The sequence below is a fragment of the Gracilinanus agilis genome, chromosome 1 (genome assembly GCF_016433145.1).
Source record: "Gracilinanus agilis isolate LMUSP501 chromosome 1, AgileGrace, whole genome shotgun sequence".
In the NCBI taxonomy this organism is placed as follows: Eukaryota; Metazoa; Chordata; class Mammalia; order Didelphimorphia; family Didelphidae; genus Gracilinanus; species Gracilinanus agilis.
Genome location: NC_058130.1, coordinates 676,926 through 693,484, shown reverse-complemented (window position 1 = coordinate 693,484; position 16,559 = coordinate 676,926). Strand labels below are relative to the sequence as shown.

At 55.0% G+C, this 16,559-nt stretch overlaps 1 protein-coding gene across 1 annotated transcript in view; it reads left to right on the top strand.

Annotated features, from left to right (window-relative positions):
• Positions 1-15,850, top strand: part of UBP1 (upstream binding protein 1) — a 34,010-nt gene extending 18,160 nt beyond the window's left edge. Inside the window, exons 7-16 of the mRNA XM_044659009.1 lie at positions 37-147; positions 441-548; positions 4,782-4,885; positions 5,808-5,862; positions 5,961-6,054; positions 6,844-6,934; positions 7,533-7,648; positions 13,363-13,505; positions 13,934-13,985; positions 14,436-15,850. Coding sequence (XP_044514944.1) covers positions 37-147; positions 441-548; positions 4,782-4,885; positions 5,808-5,862; positions 5,961-6,054; positions 6,844-6,934; positions 7,533-7,648; positions 13,363-13,505; positions 13,934-13,985; positions 14,436-14,473 — 912 coding nt within the window. The 3' untranslated portion in view covers positions 14,474-15,850. The remainder of the gene's footprint in view (positions 1-36; positions 148-440; positions 549-4,781; positions 4,886-5,807; positions 5,863-5,960; positions 6,055-6,843; positions 6,935-7,532; positions 7,649-13,362; positions 13,506-13,933; positions 13,986-14,435) is intronic.
• The last annotated feature ends 709 nt before the right edge of the window (positions 15,851-16,559 follow it).

The window sequence follows — 16,559 nt, the reverse complement described above, 5'->3', positions numbered from 1 at the left end:
CGATTGAGTGACTTGATTTATTTATTTATTTGTTAGCCTAAAGGAGCAGATCGAAAGCAGAAAACAGACCGAGAAAAGATGGAGAAGAGGACGGCCCACGAGAAGGAAAAGTACCAGCCTTCCTATGACACCACCATCCTCAGTGAGGTAATGTGGCGGAGCGCGCTCTCAAAGGAAAAGCAGGCTAGATGCCTGGTGCCAGGCGTGTGGGCTGAGCGGCCTGGGAGGGACTGCGGAAGTGCAGGGGGAAAGAGCTGCAGGTGGCCCCGAGAGAGGAGCCAGCCCTTGAGGGCCAGGCCTCTCCCGTCGGGGCGTCGAGACCCCGAATGCCAGCCAGTGAGTCCTTGGGCTGTGTTTGCCCTGAGTAGGCATGAAGTAGGGGAGTAGGTCTTTCCTCGATGTCTAATGAAAATTGACCCCCCTCTTTGGTGTTTGTCCAGATGAGGCTTGAGCCTATAATGGAAGCTGCAATTGAACATGAGCAGAAAAGGTCCAGCAAGCGGACTTTGCCAGCAGACTGCGGCGATTCTCTGGCAAAGCGCGGCAGTGTAAGGGACTTCGGATTACTTTCCCTTGACAGGATGCCCCGGGCAGGGTTAGCTCGAGGAGCGACTTCCAGGGCGGCTGCCCGCCTGCCCGCCCACCCGCCAGCGGCCTCGGCTTAGCTCATTGGCCTCGTGCCTTTGCCTCGGGAGGGGGAGCTTCCTGAATCTATGACGTAGCCGACCCTAGCGAAGCAGCGGGGAGTGAGGGGAGGGGGCGCCCCCCGCACACCCACTCACCTCTCTTCCCCGTTTACGAGCCAGCCCCCGGTTCCATTCAAGACAGCACAACAACAGCTTTGGGTTTTGCGTAGCGTTGAAAAGTTCTGGTGTTCTCCTTGTGTGTTGCTGGTAGTAGGTGCGTTGCCATACCATAAAAAACGACCCCTGCTCCACGGAGCCAGAGCCCCTTGGTGTGCAGGGACCCAGGCATCCTCCGTTGGAGACTCCTCCTGGGTTCTAGATGCTTTCGAGTCTGGATTGCCGTGTCCTGGCCCATCTCTCTGGAACAAAGAGCTGTGTGTGACTGACTTTATGATCTCCTCGATGGGCTGCTGCCAACACCGCCGCGAGACACCACCTCGCTGCACCTGGGGGAAAATAGTCTCAAGAATTCCAAGGCAAAAAGAGCCATCGCTGCCCTTTGGCCCACCTGGCGGTAAACCTCGGACCCTGGCGAGGCCGCTCGGCTGCTGGCTGAGCTTCTGAAGACCAGGAGGAAGGAGGCGTCCACCAGAAGACAGCTCTAAGGAAGGAGGAGGAGAAGCACTCGTCTCTGGACCGAAGGAGCCAAGAAAGATGGACTTCCCGTGCCCTCCCTGGGTGGCGCATATCCGAAGCAGATTGTTTGATGGATGCCAAGGGAGGACACTTGGACTTGGTCTCGTAAGACTCTCCTGGCACCCCCTTCTTTTAGCAGGATGGGAAGGGGAAGGGAGGAGACTTTACCCCAGAGAAGGGAACAGGAAAGCCCAGAGGCCTTAGTTCTGCCCCATGAGCTACAGAGCTCTTTTAGATATGTGCCATCGCAAGTGTGCGTAACATCTTTCATGGCTCCATAAAGAGTTTTTGGTTTATCTAATTAGTCGTCCCCAAATGGGGAAGAGGATGCTCAGCCGCCTTCAAGAGGCTTCCAGGCCTAGAGATTTCTCGATTGTGCTCCAGCCTCCTGGCATTAAGTTGCTTTGGGCGAAGCCATGGCCTGAAGTTCACCTGGGTTCCCCGCTGGCCCAAAAGCTGTGAAATGTCCCTAGGGCAGGCAGGGAGGGGTCCTCGAATGCTGGCTCACGTCTGTTGGTCGTGCAGGAGAGCAGAATGTCTCCCCAATTGGGAACCTTGACCAGAGGCCCATATTCTTCCACCTTCCTCTGTGCCTGGACAGGGCCTTGGCTACGAAATACATGCTGGCACCCCAGGGCTATGCTTTGTTCTTCCTCTGTGAAACGAAGGCGTCTTTGCCAGGGCTGTAGGGTCAGGACTTCCAACAATGTTCCCTCGCTCGCCACCTGCCAGACTCTGCAGACCCTCGTCTAGCCAGACCGGTTGAGGCTTAGACCTCCTTTCGTACTGGTGGAGACCGTGGCACTCCTGCTCTCGGAGCAGGCCAGACAATTCTGGTTCTGTAGTTACTGAGTGGGCACTTTGCACCTTGTGTAAGAGACGCGTATTTAATCCCTCGCCTCCATCCGGGGGGGGGGGGGGCGCCACATTCCTCAGAACAGCCCCGGCACTCGCTCTTTCCCAAACCAGTGATTGTCTCTCCTCCTGGCTTGGCCTCTGCCCCCTTGGTCAATGTAGTCGATGAAGCCGCGCGCCTCCAACCAGTTCACGTAACTCAAGGAAGAATGGATTTTGCTCAGTGAGCCAAAAGGGTCATTACCTGAAGGCAGCCTTCATTCCTCTCGGGATCTTCATGGATCTGAAAGCCCGGCTGCTCCCAGCTGGGGAATGGGATGATGCCACGGCACTGCTGGGCAGGGCAGGCCTTGGCACACACATGTACATCCTCTTTCACTCCGTCTAAAAGACATTTCGGGCTCCTCTTGTCGTCTTTCGACATCTGCAAGTGACGCAGTTGAGCCTCTCATTCCTGATCTAGGAATGGTCGAACTTGGTGGTGGGCGATAAAGCCGCGCAAGGTTGCATGAAGTGGGCCCGACACGGGCACAGCGATCCTCTTGGAGCCCCGGGAAGCGCACCACCACCCCTGGTTTCCACCTGTACTCTGTACGCTTCAGGAACGGGACTGCCCACTGCCATAGCCAGAGGCAGGACAGCCCACGGGAGGCGCTTTGCTTCAAGGGGAATCCCCAGCGTGAGCGTCGAAGGAGCCGGGCCCTCACTGCAACTCTGCTGCCTCCTGCTTCCTCCCCGCTTGGACCCAAACACTTCCGAGCTTCCGGATGGGAACCCCCTTGTTAGCAGCCTCTCACCAGTCTCTACATTGATTGTTCCTTGCGGGATTGGTGTCTAGGCCGCGTGTGCTCAGGCCTGGGCAGTGGGTCTGCTCTGGGGCTGGCCCTGAGAGCCGCATAGGCCCTTGCCTGAGAGCATCCTGAAGAGAAACCCAGAAAGGATTCGGCTTGCCCAGGAGACCCATTCTCCTGATGGGTGGGAGGCTCAGGTCATGGAGGCCAGCCCAGCCCACGTCCGACCCTTTTCCCTGGCCGGGAGCCCTGCCCGGCGTTTGCCAGAATGAATTGTTCCTGGGTTGTGTTTGTCAGCAGCGGCCTCGGCTGAGAGGCATTTCCTTAAGTGGCCGTGTGGGTGTGGCTAGTCTAGCTTTTCCCCCGAATCTCCTAGCGGGCACCTTCTCCTTTTCGGTGGGCCTTTGGGCCTCGTTCCCAAGGCTGCTGGGAAGCATCCGCCATGGCTCTGGCCGCCTGAACGTTGGAGGCCCCAAAGTGGGGGTCTTCCTGGAGCCTCTTCTTTCTTCTGTGCTTGTTGACCGATTCGGCAGCTGCAGAGTTGAGCGTCTCAGCTTTGTTGGGGGTAACGATGTGAGCCTGAGGGACGGGTAACTCCTGGTAAAACGACTGAGCTCGGCGAGACGGCCAGGCCTGTGCTTGGTGCAGTCACTCGCTGACCCCCTGCAGTTGGGCTGTGGGATGGGGCCTTATTCTGTGAGCCTCATCACGGAAGAACACTTGGGAATTTCCCCAACATCCTGGGGGTGGGGGGGTGGGGCACTTGGTAATTAATGGGATACTTCTGTGCCCAGGGGAGAGCCGCTTGGCTAAGGCCACTCTGGAATGTGGCGGGAAATTGGGGGCTCTCATGGTTTCACTTACTTCTCTTGCCAGTTTCTCTGTCTCGGTGTCCTAAGCATTTCCCAGTTTGGGCTATAGAGAGGCCCATAGAAGCCCCTTTAGGTCCCTGACCGGAGGCCCCAGATGCCTCCCTGCAGGCCCTTATCTCCCGTGTCTTCTTGGTGAAGCCCTGCCCAGCTCAGACTACGTTCTGACTCTTCTGGCATTTCCCATCCTTGCTAGAGGAGCACGATTGGACCGTGCCTTTCTTAGGCTTTATTTAGGTTCCCCCCCCCCCCCCCCAATACCTTGCCTGGGCCAGCACGAGGCGCCTGTGGACGCTTCCTCTTCACCGATTTCCACCTCAGATCATTTTCTGCGTCCTTGTTGCTCTAAAAAGGCCAAGAGGCTTCTCTGGGCAGCTGGCAGGCACTGCGTTTCTGCCTGCTTAGTGCTTGGCCTGGCCTCTATCGGTCCAGTTCTGCCCTTGATGGGCCCACGACCCACCAGCCACGTCCCTCCCCTCCCTAATGGGTGGAACCCCTGCTAGACCCTGAACTCTTTCTTCCTACCATTTGAAGCGCTTATCCTGTTCTCTTTGAATTTGGCCAAAATTGTAAGCTGTGGCTGAGACGCCCTTTCTCCTCTCTGGCCCCTCCTGCCTGGCTCACGGCCTATCATACAGCAGCTCGGCCTGGCTAAGACCAGGGGGAGCCTCCGTTCTGGCACTTTCTGTCCGAGTTTCTTGGAGACGGTGAGATTGAGGCAGAAGGGATGTCCGGAGCATTTAGCCTTTCCCATCCTGCGACCTTTCGGTGGCGGGGCCAGCCTCGCCAACACTCGCAGACTAGGGAAAGAGCCGCCATGCGTTCCCTCGGCCAGACACAAGTCCAGAACGTATGTGTCAGGGAAGGACCAAAAGAGGACAAACCGACACCCCTTTGCGCGAGCCCCTTTGTCATGGATGTCGTCGGGTCTTTTTCCTCCTCAGTGTTCCCCGTGGCCCGTCACGAGTGCAGCCTACGCCAACGACAGCCCTGGGCCTGCTCTCACCTTCACCTCTGCCCAGCACAGCACCTACAGCGTCCCGGAGAGGTACGTGGTTCGCCAGCTAAAGGCTACGTTACGCTCTCCTCCAGCGGAGAAGGCAGTTTTCCAGGTGTTCGTGGAGAACAAAGGAAGGCTGTAGGGCCAGGCCGGGGGTGTCATCCTTGGCGAACTGTTCCCCAGGTCAGGGAGCAAACGGCTTCTTGTCTGGTGGGGCCACAGTGATGTGGGGGAGGGCAAAGATGGGGCTTTGCTTTCCTACCTTGCTTTGTCCTCTCCCTCCCCTGACTTGGGGAACACTTGGCTGGGGCTTGCAGGTGAACCATCTGCTGGGATGAGTTCAAGCTTTTTAGGGTCAGGATTTGGTTGGGTTTTTCTGTCCTGGGTCCCCGACCTCAGTTTCTACATGTGGCAGAGTTAAGAAATAAGCCACTAACTGGTTAGTCGGCCTTCTCCCATGATTTCCTCCTAATCTGATGCATACAGTGAGTGAGATACAATCCATTGAAACTTGGAAAGAGCTGCCTTAGAAACAGACTGTCAGAGGAGCGTTTCCTTTCCTCTGGCCCCTCTTTGAAAAGTTGGCCCATCACCGTCCTCAACCCTTGGGGCCCCTGGCCTCGGAGATCCCTTCCAGCTCCATGCCTAGGATCAGACGAGCTGGAGAACCATAGACACGAGTCTGCCTGAGGAAGAGGAGGAAGTCCTGGGGCATCGTATGTAGATGAGGGTCCGCTCCTCTGCGCCCCTCGATTTCGGGGTGAGGGGGGTTCCCTGGCTCGTCTGCAGCAGAGCCCACATCTCTAAGGCTCTCAGAGCCCAGGCTCCTTTCCCTGAGACCTTGCTGCCAGGTGTTGGGGGGCCCTTGTCAGACAGACCCTGCTAGGCTCTGGGGGCGCCTTCCTTAGGTAACCGGCCTCGAGCAGGATTCTCAAGAAAGCTCCCCTCTCCTTTTCCTTCCTTCCCCCAGCAACTCTTCCTCCCCAAATCACCAAGGAGACGGCACTTGTCTCGGCATCAATGAAGTGAGTATCTTTGGGCCATGCACTGTGGCCAGGGAAGGCAGGTGGGTGTGGGGTGCGGCCAGAGGCAGGCTCTACACGCGGCTCTCCCATCCCCCCAGCAACTCCAGCCATCGGCTACCATCCAGGAAACCCAGCAGTGGCTGCTTCGGCAGAGGTTCACCTCCTACGCGAGGCTCTTCACCAACTTCTCAGGTACGTTCCCATCATCCTGAGCTCTGTCGTGCCGTAGGGCGGGGTTAAAGCACAGGGTTCTGGGTGTCTCGGGTCGGTCACTACGAGCCGTGTACGGCCCGGGCACTTTTAGGCTTTGGGTGCTAGGACCAGCGGGAGAGGAGCCCTTGCCTTGGGGGCGGCAGCTCAGTGTGGGCCTGCTCACCCACGCTCCCTGCGTCTGGCCTTGGGTATGGCAGTGCCATCCGTGCTTTTTTCTTTGGTTCTCCCATGTTGCCCCCCTTGTACTTCTTCCAAACTAAAGCGTGATTTCAGACAGAGAACTTGACTCCTGATTTGGCCAGAACCAAAGAAAGCTTGTCTGGGAAAGAGAACTCGAGAACTAGACGTGTGAGGCCCTCAGTGAGAAAAGGGGCTGTTTGGGAGCATTCGCGGGGTCTCTCCTTCCTGAGACGAGTGTGGAGGGGAGGGTTCAGGCGCTTCAGTCCGCCTTTGGGAGTACAGAAGAGGGAGTGAGTAGCCTGGGCCGGTTGGCCGTACACAGAGAACGCCCCAGAGTTCTAGCCAGCTGGCTTTCGGCATCTGTCTGATCAGGGCTCCTAGAGCTGCCGTCCAGTTCCTCTCTCCTCTGAGGGACTGGCTGGCTGGAGTGCAGGAGGCCGCAGTTAGGATTTCGGGGCCATTCCAAAGACGAGGAAGGGGCTGCCAGGTGTTCTGTGGTGGTTTTGAGTGCCAGCTCCCCGCAGAGCTCAGGGTGGGCTCAGTAAGAGCCAGAAAAGGGCTGTCGTGCTCAATCCTGCTTCTTTTCAGGTGCAGATTTATTAAAATTAACAAAAGAGGACCTCATACAAATCTGTGGCCCGGCCGACGGCATCCGGCTCTATAATTCTCTGAGGTCAAGGTAAGAACGAGGTGGCCTTTTGGCACCGGGCTGGGTTGCTCCTGGGAGAACTGCCACTGACTTGCTCGGCACTTCTGAGCGTGGACACCCCTCGTCCCTGTTGCTGCCCACAGTCCAAGTTTGGGAATTGTGGCTCTTTGACACTCCACACAAGATTCCCTTTCAAGTGCCAGGTTGGTTCCCTGACCCCAAGACTAGCCTCGAACCTTTAGTGCTCCAGCATCTTCTCAGCAAGAATCTGTTGAAATCTAGATGGTCCAGTTGAGGAATCTGGACCACCAGGTCAGAGCTGGTTTGGGCGTCTCCTGGACAGAGTGGTAGATGGACCGGGGAAGAGCTCAGGTTCTGTTAATAGCTGTATGAGACTCACTTTCCTCATCTATGAAATGGGAATAATGCTAGAACTTAGCGTACAAGGCTGTCCAAGTGAGATGCCATTTAGAGCCTTGGCAAACTTCAAAGCAATACAGAAATGATTATTATTCACTTGTCTGTAATTCCTGTTTTCTGAGTGATCCTGATGTGAGGAAATGTGCCTGGGGAGTCGGCTGCCGCTGCCTCTTTCTCTTTGATGTGAGCTGCCTTCTTGTACTTGCAGGACTATTAGGCCCCGTCTGACCATCTACGTCTGCCAGGAGCAGCCCAGGGGCCCACGGCTGGAAAGGCAGCCAGACGCAGGCCATGGAGATCATAGTAGCAATGGTGCAGTCTACGGTATGCATTGTGGTGCGCTTGGGGCTTAGCAGGCACCCGGGGAGTCCCTGATGCTGGTAGCTGGGCCTCCAGGGGGAGGCTGGGTAAAGGGGTTGGAATGGACTACAATGAGCTTAGTGTAGAAGGTAAGGTGCGGGCTGGGCCTGCCTTCTCTCCCTCGGGATGGATTTACCGGTCAGGCCATTTCTCTCTTCTATGCCGAATGGCAGCCCTTTGAGGGGGAGAGTTTTTGGATTTGGATCTGTAACCCCAGTGCTTTGCGCCCCCATTAATGAGCTCGTTCTGACAAATACTCGTGTTGGAGAAGGACTTCGATTCTCCAAGCCAAGCAGAAGTTCAAAGAGAGGCAAAGCATCACCGAGTCTTTAGGTGATTGCTGCCGTCTCTTTACGGTCTTTTTCTTTTTATGGTGCCTGGATGGCTTCCTGTAGCCGCCCTCCCCCGCTGTGGATCGATTTTAACAGAAATGGTGAAAGGCAAAAAGGGAACAAAACCAGTGACTACACCAATCATAACAAATGTGGCCTTATAGGCCTCCTCTAGATACCCCAAGGCCTCTCCTATCTCTTCTTTGGGCTCTACTCTGTTTGCTACAATTTTACCGCTTTGGGATATTGTTGTGTATGTTCTCTTGTCTCCGCTTACTTCCCCGGGTGTCACTCCTGCCTTCCCGTTTGTCAGGGCAGAAAACCCAGTCAAGAAACTAAAAGACGACTGAGGTAAAATGACTGCACAGTCAGAAGAGAGCTGGAAGAATTCTCCCAATGTGCTTTGCCAGCAGAACTAACTACCCAAAAGGAGAAACCCAGACGTTCAATGCTGTAGTCCAGGGGGTCGGCAACCTTTTTGGCCGTGAGAGCCGCCCAGTGCTCACAGTGCCGCTCCTGTAACAGCGCCTGAAAAAAAAATGGACTTTACGGCTCCTGCAGAGCGAGCCATACGTTGCCGACTCCTGCTGCATTCTGATCTGAAGAGAACAAAGTCAAACCAGCTGTACAAGAATTGGCCCCCAAAACCGAACCATTTATTCTGATGGGTCTGTTAGAGAATTCTATCCAACCTTCCTCCCAGTGATATTTTATTGTATTTTTTCCCCCAGTTACATGTAGAGATCATTTTTAACATTTGTTTTCTGACATTTACAGTCCAAATTCTCTTCATCCCCTTCCCAAGAGGGCAAGTAATCTAATGAATTCTCTCAAATGTCTGAGGAACAAAGTTACGTCCCAAAGTAAGAAAGCACTCTTCTTAGAGGCTCTCTTAGGCCTGTCACCAAAACCATGGGTTGATAAAGCAGAGAAAGAGAACTATAGATCAATATCACTAATGATCAGTGACTCAAAAGCATTCAATGGATTTCTGACCGACTATGGCAACTTGTTCAGTCAAGAAATCATTATGACCCAATTGGGTTTAGATGAGGGATGCATCAGGAAATCAGTCAGCATAATTATATTAAAAATAACATCCCAAACCATGTTTTAAAAAGGAAGTGTAGGTGAGTGAAGTCACCAGGCATTTAGTAAGTTTCTACTATTTCCCATGCGAAGCACTGGAGACTCAGAGAGAGATATAAGCTTTCCGGGTGCCCAGACTCTAATGGCGGTCGCGACATGCCAATAACTATGGGACGACGCCTTTTACACTTGAGAAAAGGAAGATTTGAGCAGAGACCTAAAGAAGCCAGGAGGAAGAGCTGAGAAAATGCCTGGAGTTGGCAGGAGCAGAAGGCCTGCGGCCCCAGACTGGAATGGTGCAAGGGGCCAAGCTGTGAAGGGCTTTACAAATCCAAATGCGATTTTGTGTTTGGTCCTGGAGGCCACGGGCATGGGCGTCTGTTAAACAAGGTCACTTTGGAAGTTGGATTAAAGGATGGGAGAGCCAGGAGGCAGGCACGCTCCTCAGCACCAGGGGATGCAGGTGCTGTCAAAGGAGAGAAGGGGGTAAATTAGAGAGAGATGCTGCAGAAAGGAAATCTATCACAGGTGCCGCAGAGGGGGCATTGCCTGGCCTTGGCAGCACCTTCTATTTGCTCTGGTTCTAGAAATGCTTGGACTGGGAGTAGAAGGAGAGAAAGCTAGGCATAATGACAGTATTCTGTGCTGATGACATGATGGTTGATAGCAAACTACTTGTAACAGAAGCCGAGATGTTGCAGGCCCAGGCTGTCCCCCAAGCACTACCGTTTCCGAATGGAAACAGCAAAGTCTGAAAAGGCGGTGACATAAGAGAAATTTTCCCTGAAAAGAATTCCCCCTGTGTGGAGTAGATATTCTTTGTCCCAGAGTGCACTCAGCACTCTGATAACTTCAACAGACTCCTTCTTGGAGAAATGAGAATCTCGATACCCAAGAGAAGTCGGTGCCGTCTGAATCTCTCTCTGGAAGAGATTTTACAAAGCTAGATACTGAGAGAAAAATATTAACAAAAGATGTGAGAATCTGTTGAGTCATGGGGTTGTATGAGTAAATTCAAAAGAAAAAGAAGAAAAAAATATAAAAATCAAATAGAAGAAAATTGAAACTTTTGAAAAGGGTTCACTTTAAATACATATCTATAAAATACCTAAATTTCCCTCTTTACAGGAGGGGAGGACATCTTGAATACAGTCCATAGATCCAACCTGAGGTCAAAAAGCCTGAGTTTATTTTTCATTTCCGAGATCTGGTTGAAGCCGTATGAGCATATTAAGTGCTTACTATGAGCCAAGTGTTAACGATTAAAAATGATAAAGACTGAGATAATAAGAGAAATTAGTAGTTTAATTAAGGCCATGCTGATAGGGATAAAATCATTAGACCACGCGCCTGTAAGAATTCACATTTGCCTCAGCCATTTTTAGCTTTCATATTGCGCGCTCAGGTAGCTAAGAGGGCGACTTCCTCCTGACCCAGGAGTCTTATATCCTCTCTTACATCATCATACTTCCTGTTTGCCATGAGGAATCATGGGAAATGTAGTTTCAAAGTCCCCCACATGTCCATAGGGTGTCTGCTAGACACTTCACTGAATTTAAAACAAACACAAGCACAGCTTGTCCTGGGCTTACAGAAAAGGACTCGCCCTGCCCTCCCTCGAGGAGCTCCCATTCTAATGGAGGGGGCACTCGCACAACATGCCAGTAATGGATATACGTGATCTGCACCCCGTGAATGGGCCCGAACTTTAAAGAAGACCGTGGGGGGCGGGACTGAGAAGGCCTCCTGCAGAAGTGGGATTTGGCCCGAATCTCGAAGGAAGCCTCGGAGCTGGGAGGACAAATCATTGGGAGATGGGAGGAGTTAGTGCAGTTGAGCAAGGGGTGGGCAGTAAAAGGTACGAAGGACTAAAAGAGCTTCTGGCCATTTGAAATGGAGTGGGCAGAGCCTGGAAGCAGCAGTGCCCATCCGAATAGGACCATCCCAGACCCCAGAATGGCGCTTTTAATGACAACAAATAAATACTTGGGAGTACAAAAGAGACCTGAGGGCAGCTAGCGGGTGCTGGGCCTGCCCGCATCCTGGACAAGCCACTTAACCCTGCTGGCCTCAGTTCTCTCGTCTATGAAAAAGGCTAGAGAAGGAAATGGCGAGCCTTTCAGTATTTCTGCCAAGAGAATCCCACGTGGGATCAGGAAGTCAGACGGGACTGAACCACACGGTTCACAGACCAGACCGCAGGTAAAAGGTCACGAGCGCTTGGCTGTGTGTGAGGAGCTGCTCGAAACCCCACAGAATGATGCGCTTAGATTTGTGTGGTGCCACTGAGGAGGCGGGAGATGACCTGGGAGGGGGGGGGGGGGACAGTCACTGGGTTCTATTTTAAATGTGTGGAGTTTGAGATGCCTTTGGGGCCATGGCTCGAGGAATTGTCTGTAATTGCTGAGCTGGTACAGCAGAAAAGAGAGGCCCCGGGGCCTTGGAGGACAGAGTTGGGGGGGGGGTAACCTGTACTCTAGAGGGACAGAAAAGCCTAAGGAAGGTCTGTGCTACAGCTCAGAGGGAAGGGATCCGGGTTCTCAGGCCTCTTAGATCATTTCCACTGACCAGCTCAGGTTACTTTGTGATGATGTCAAGCCTTTGGGCAGTGCCTTGGACTGGCAGCTTATTTGGTTTTAAATTTTAAATTGAATCTAAGTTGCCTCCCGCTCCCACCCCCGGCCCACTTTCACCAAGAAGACAGAAAGCCAAACCCTATTACAGCTACGTGTGGTCATGCGAAAGGAGCGCCTGTCTTGGTCACATCCCAAAAAGGAAAAAAGGTGAATTTGAAAGATTCTCAGCCCCTTCAGAGCAGAGCGGGGACGATGGATGGCTGCTCTCGAGGCTTTTGGGCTCAGGGTGCGAGGGGAAGCGGTGGGAGTGCTTGGACTCACCTGACACCCCCAGGCCTGGCTGCTTATCTGACCTCCGTGTGACAGTTGGTGGGCCTGTTTCTCTGGAACATGAGCTGGAATGGATGAGAGGCCTGGAGATATGGCCGGGTGGCCGCTGGTCAGCAGCTGTTGCTCTGTGGTGGCTCTGGGGCTGGGCTTGCGAGCCTCTGTCCAGCATGATCTTGGAGGAGAGGCTGATGGACAGTGTCAGTAGTGTGGTGGCCAGACTGCAGATGCTCAGAAGGGAAGGCAGGGCAGCTCATTCAAGGAGATTGTTGGGTAGGCAGCAGGGATGGAGAGTCTAAAGGGGAGGGGAAGAGCGAGGGCGACAGACCAAAGTGGAGGAGGGGATGGTGGCAAAAGACCTGCGGAGGGAGATGAGCCTCCAGGCCTCTGTGCTGCTTGGGTAGAAGACTGGTTGAGGAATCCCGTGCTCTTCAGCCAGGCTAGGATGAAGGGCCCCCTCTGCATCCTCACCAAGGGCAGGAGTGAAAGCCCTGGAGCCCAGGCTCTGTCCACACGCTTCTTCTCTTTTGCCCCAAGTGTTCTTCCTGCTCATGAGCGTCTCTGCTCTAGTGCAGACTCTCATCGCTCTCCTTCCTTTAGGCCCTCCGAATGGGCCTCCTGCTTCTAGGTTCTTCCCCACTCAGCCACTGAGCCACTGTGCTTCTCTGCTCAGAACTCTTCCTTGCTCCTTTCTGCCTCTGGGCTGAAGAGCCCCCACAGCCTGGATCCCTTTTTAAATTGTTCCCACCACACACGTGTGTCTGATCTGGCCGAGCCGCCCTCTTGCCTCTCCCCAAGCTGACTCTGGGTCTCCCGAGTTGGTGACCCTGCTCGGCCCCTTATCTTGGGGCAAAGCCTCTCTTCCCCTCTCTGGCCCAGGACCCTTCGCCTGACTTCTGAATCCCGAGTTCTGGGGATTCGAGCCCCTTGAGAGGGAATTTGGGGCTCTTTGTCGGGCCAGCTGTCATGTATGGCCCTTCTTACGTGTGTGGGCCTCGCAGCGGCGGCGCATTCTTGGCAGGGCTGGCGATGGGCTCATTTCACGAGTCCCTTTTTGTCTCCCCTGCGGCCCGAGGAAGAAACTTGCTCTGGGTCCTACAGCCAGTCAGGCATCCTGGGAGCCTCTGGGTAAAGGGTCTCCAAGGTTTGCCCCTTCGAAGGGCCCTGGGCTGTCGACCCCCACCCAAAGCAATATGCTGAGAGTTAGCCCAAGAAGGACTAGTCCAGCAGCCCCAGGAGAGCAGCAGGGGGGGAAGCCATCTGGGGTTATCAGGGTCTGACCCCAATGATCCAGATTCTCCCTACAACCAGCCCTTGTGCCCCTCCCCCAGTTTCTTGTTTCTTGTTCTTCCAGTTTATCACGCGATTTACCTGGAAGAGATGGTGGCCTCAGAAGTTACACGGAAACTGGCTTCGGCATTCAATGTCCCTTTGCACCAGATTAACCAGGTTTACAGACAGGGTCCCACCGGTATTCATGTCCTCCTTAGTGACCAGGTAAGGGAGCAGAGCAGAGAAGTCCTCCTGCTTGTCGAGTACCTACTGTGAAGCCTCAGCTCAGAAGGGGCTTGTCCAGAGAATGCTCATGAGAGCGGCAGAGCCAGCAGGATTTCTGGCTTCCTTTGTGACCCAGAGCTAGGAAGGGCCACTTCATGCGGGAATGGGCAGGAATTCGGATATCCAAGACTCCAGAGACCAAAAACCTTAGGGGGGGCGGGTGGGTCCTGTCTCGGGACCCTTCTCTGGGATTCTCGGTCAAGACTCTGGAGGACGGGATTGACGCCGAGACCGTCGGCTGGTCATCCCTTCCTTGGCCGGGCTGCGGGCTGTGAGGGCCGTCCTGGCTCCCTCAGGAGGGTTCCACAGGCAGAGGCCCGGGCCCTGGCGGTCAGGCTGCCTCATGGACGCCCGCTTCCTCCTTGCAGGTGGTGCAGAACTTTCAAGACGAGAGTTGTTTCCTGTTTGCCACAGTGAAAGGTACCTCGTGCGCGAGAGAGGCTGGGGGGCGGGGGGGCGTCCTGACTCTCACCCCACCCACCCACCCACCCACGGACAGCTGCTGCTGACTAGGGGAGAGCGCTGGGGACGGCCAGCATCTTGTATGGCTCGGGGCCGAGGAGGAGTTGGGCTCCTTCTCCAGTCACACGGCTAGGAAGCATCTGAGGCCAGATTGGAACTCAGGCCTGGCTTTATCCACTGAGCCACCGGCTGCCCCGCGTTTATTTTTAAGATTTTGTAGCCCGGCCACGTGTGTTCAGCCCGTTAGTGTCCTGTAGAGCTGGCCCAGGAGGCAGACCCGGTGCCACTGGCCATCTCGGGACTTTCTCCTCCGTGTCGGGGGTGGGGTGTCCAATCGGGGACGCTTTGACGGCTCCCCTCTTCCCCAGCCTGCCGGCACCCCAACTAACTTGACTTTTCCGTCCCCAGCGGAGAACGGCGAAGGGTTCCACATCATCCTGAAGTGAAAGCCGCCGCGCTGGCCTCGCCTCACCACCACCGAAGCCTCATTTCACCCGGTGGGTACGAGACCGGCCCTCGGGGATGCCAGGCCTGGACTTCACCACTTACCGACGTTTCATACTGAAAATGCGAGGTGGCCTCCGCGCCGCACTGCCTCGGGGGACTCGCTTCTCTCACTGCCATCGCCACAAGGCCTCCCGGGAGGCAGGACGACGCGGAGACTCGGCCGGGGACCACCTCGCTCCCCCTCCCCCTCCCCCCACTGTGTCTGCTTGGAAACGAACGTAGCCCCCGTGTGCCGGGGGGGCTCATCCCCAGCGTTCCCCCCCTTCCCCCCCCCCAGTGACTTGGTGAGGCCCGGGAGCAGGACGCCCAGCATCCACAGACCAATCAGGTTGGGGGTCAGTCAGAAGCCTGTCCGGCCTCCTGAAAGCAGGCGGAAATCATGTCCGAGCACGGCGGCCGCAGCCAGCCAAGGGCAGAACCTGCTGGACGTGCTCCCCTTCCTGGCGCCCTCGCTCTGCTTGTCGACTTTCCCTGTTTTTCTGTCCTTTTACTCCCTTCCTTTTTTTAAAAACATGTTGACGTCTCGGCCTGGACGCCAGAAGGAAGAGGCCCGGCGCCGAGAGCTCCTGCCCGGCCCGGGGAGCCGACGTCCGCACCAGACTTCTCCGGGCCCTTCCCGGCGGTCCGAGGGGCCGCTCGGGAGTGTTTTCCCCCTTTGCCATTTCCGTGACATCTTTCTGGCCAAACTGTTGTCAGCAGTCAAGTGTGGGGTTGTTTCGGAGCTCCTCTGTCATGCCTAGTGTAGTAGCACACACTGAAGATACACATGTTGGCTTTTGTCCCATGCATGTATGCATGTCTGTACCCATGTGTGTATTCTGGGTTTCTGGTGGATAGGCTGGTTCTGTATCTTCTTTTCCTCGCTGGGACGGGTTCTAGCTTTAAAATCTGTCGTGCTTGTGTGGAGACCCCAAGGAGAGCCGATCCCCCCCGCCCGCCCACCAGCGGTGTCGACCTTGATTCTTCCCGTCGGAGACTTCTCACAACGTCCTTGGGCCTCGCGGGAGCCTTCACACGACCAAATAGTTCATTCCCTGGCGATCCCGAGGGCGAGGACGAGCTGCTGGGGCCGCTTCCGTCGGCGAGGGCTCGTTCTGCATGTCGGTGCCCCTCGGGGTTCCGTCTGGACCTCGGCGCGTGGAGAACCACCTGACAGGCCCCTCTGCACGGCTTTGAAGTGGGGAAATAAATGGTTCACAAATTGTTCTTCAGTTTAGCCCCCAGGCACCTGGAATTAAATGATCACACCAGCAAGTCGCTGTTTTAAGGAGTGGGATGTACGCCTTTTAGTTTAACTGTAATAAATGTTTTCTGGACATTTTGCAGGTGTGTTTCTTTTAAAATGACGACTCCCGCTCTGTGCATGGTGCCCCCCTTGTGTCCTTAGCCAGACCCCCAGAACAAAGTCCTATTGGTGCTGGCTGTAGAACATGTGAACGGAAACGTCTGGGGCCTTGCGGTGGACCCATCCTGGAACTGGACCAGGGTAAGACCGACGGTTCAAGCAGCATCTCCCCACCGGCCGCATTGGAGTTCTGGGTTCTCCCCAGCCCCGGGACTCCTCCGGATCTTCAAGTAGACACGGCGGAAGGTCATTGAGTGAAACGCAGGAGTCGCTCTGGGACGGGCACACTGGCAGGTTTTGCCTAGTTTAGGGCTGCTTTTTCTCCACCAGAGGGTAGGTGTCTGCCCCAGCCGCAGCCGGGGGGCCTCCCTTCCCACTGTCCCAGCAAGACGAGTCAGGACGAAGCCCTTGGCGTCTTTCACGAAGGAAGTGTGTCCCTGGTCATTGTTTAAACTGGAGGGAGAGAGACAGTTTGATCGCAAGTTTTGCTCAGGGAGAGCCCCGCAACAAGGCCCACACACCTGCGTGGGGGAGAGATGGAGCGTCTCTGAGTGCGTTTGTCAGAGTTTCTACGCTTTTTTAAATAACTTGAAGAAAAGACTATTTTGTGTTCTCTGAACTGGTGTTTTTATGGTGTGCCAAGTCAACAGAACAAGAGTTTTCCCAAAAAGGCTGATTTG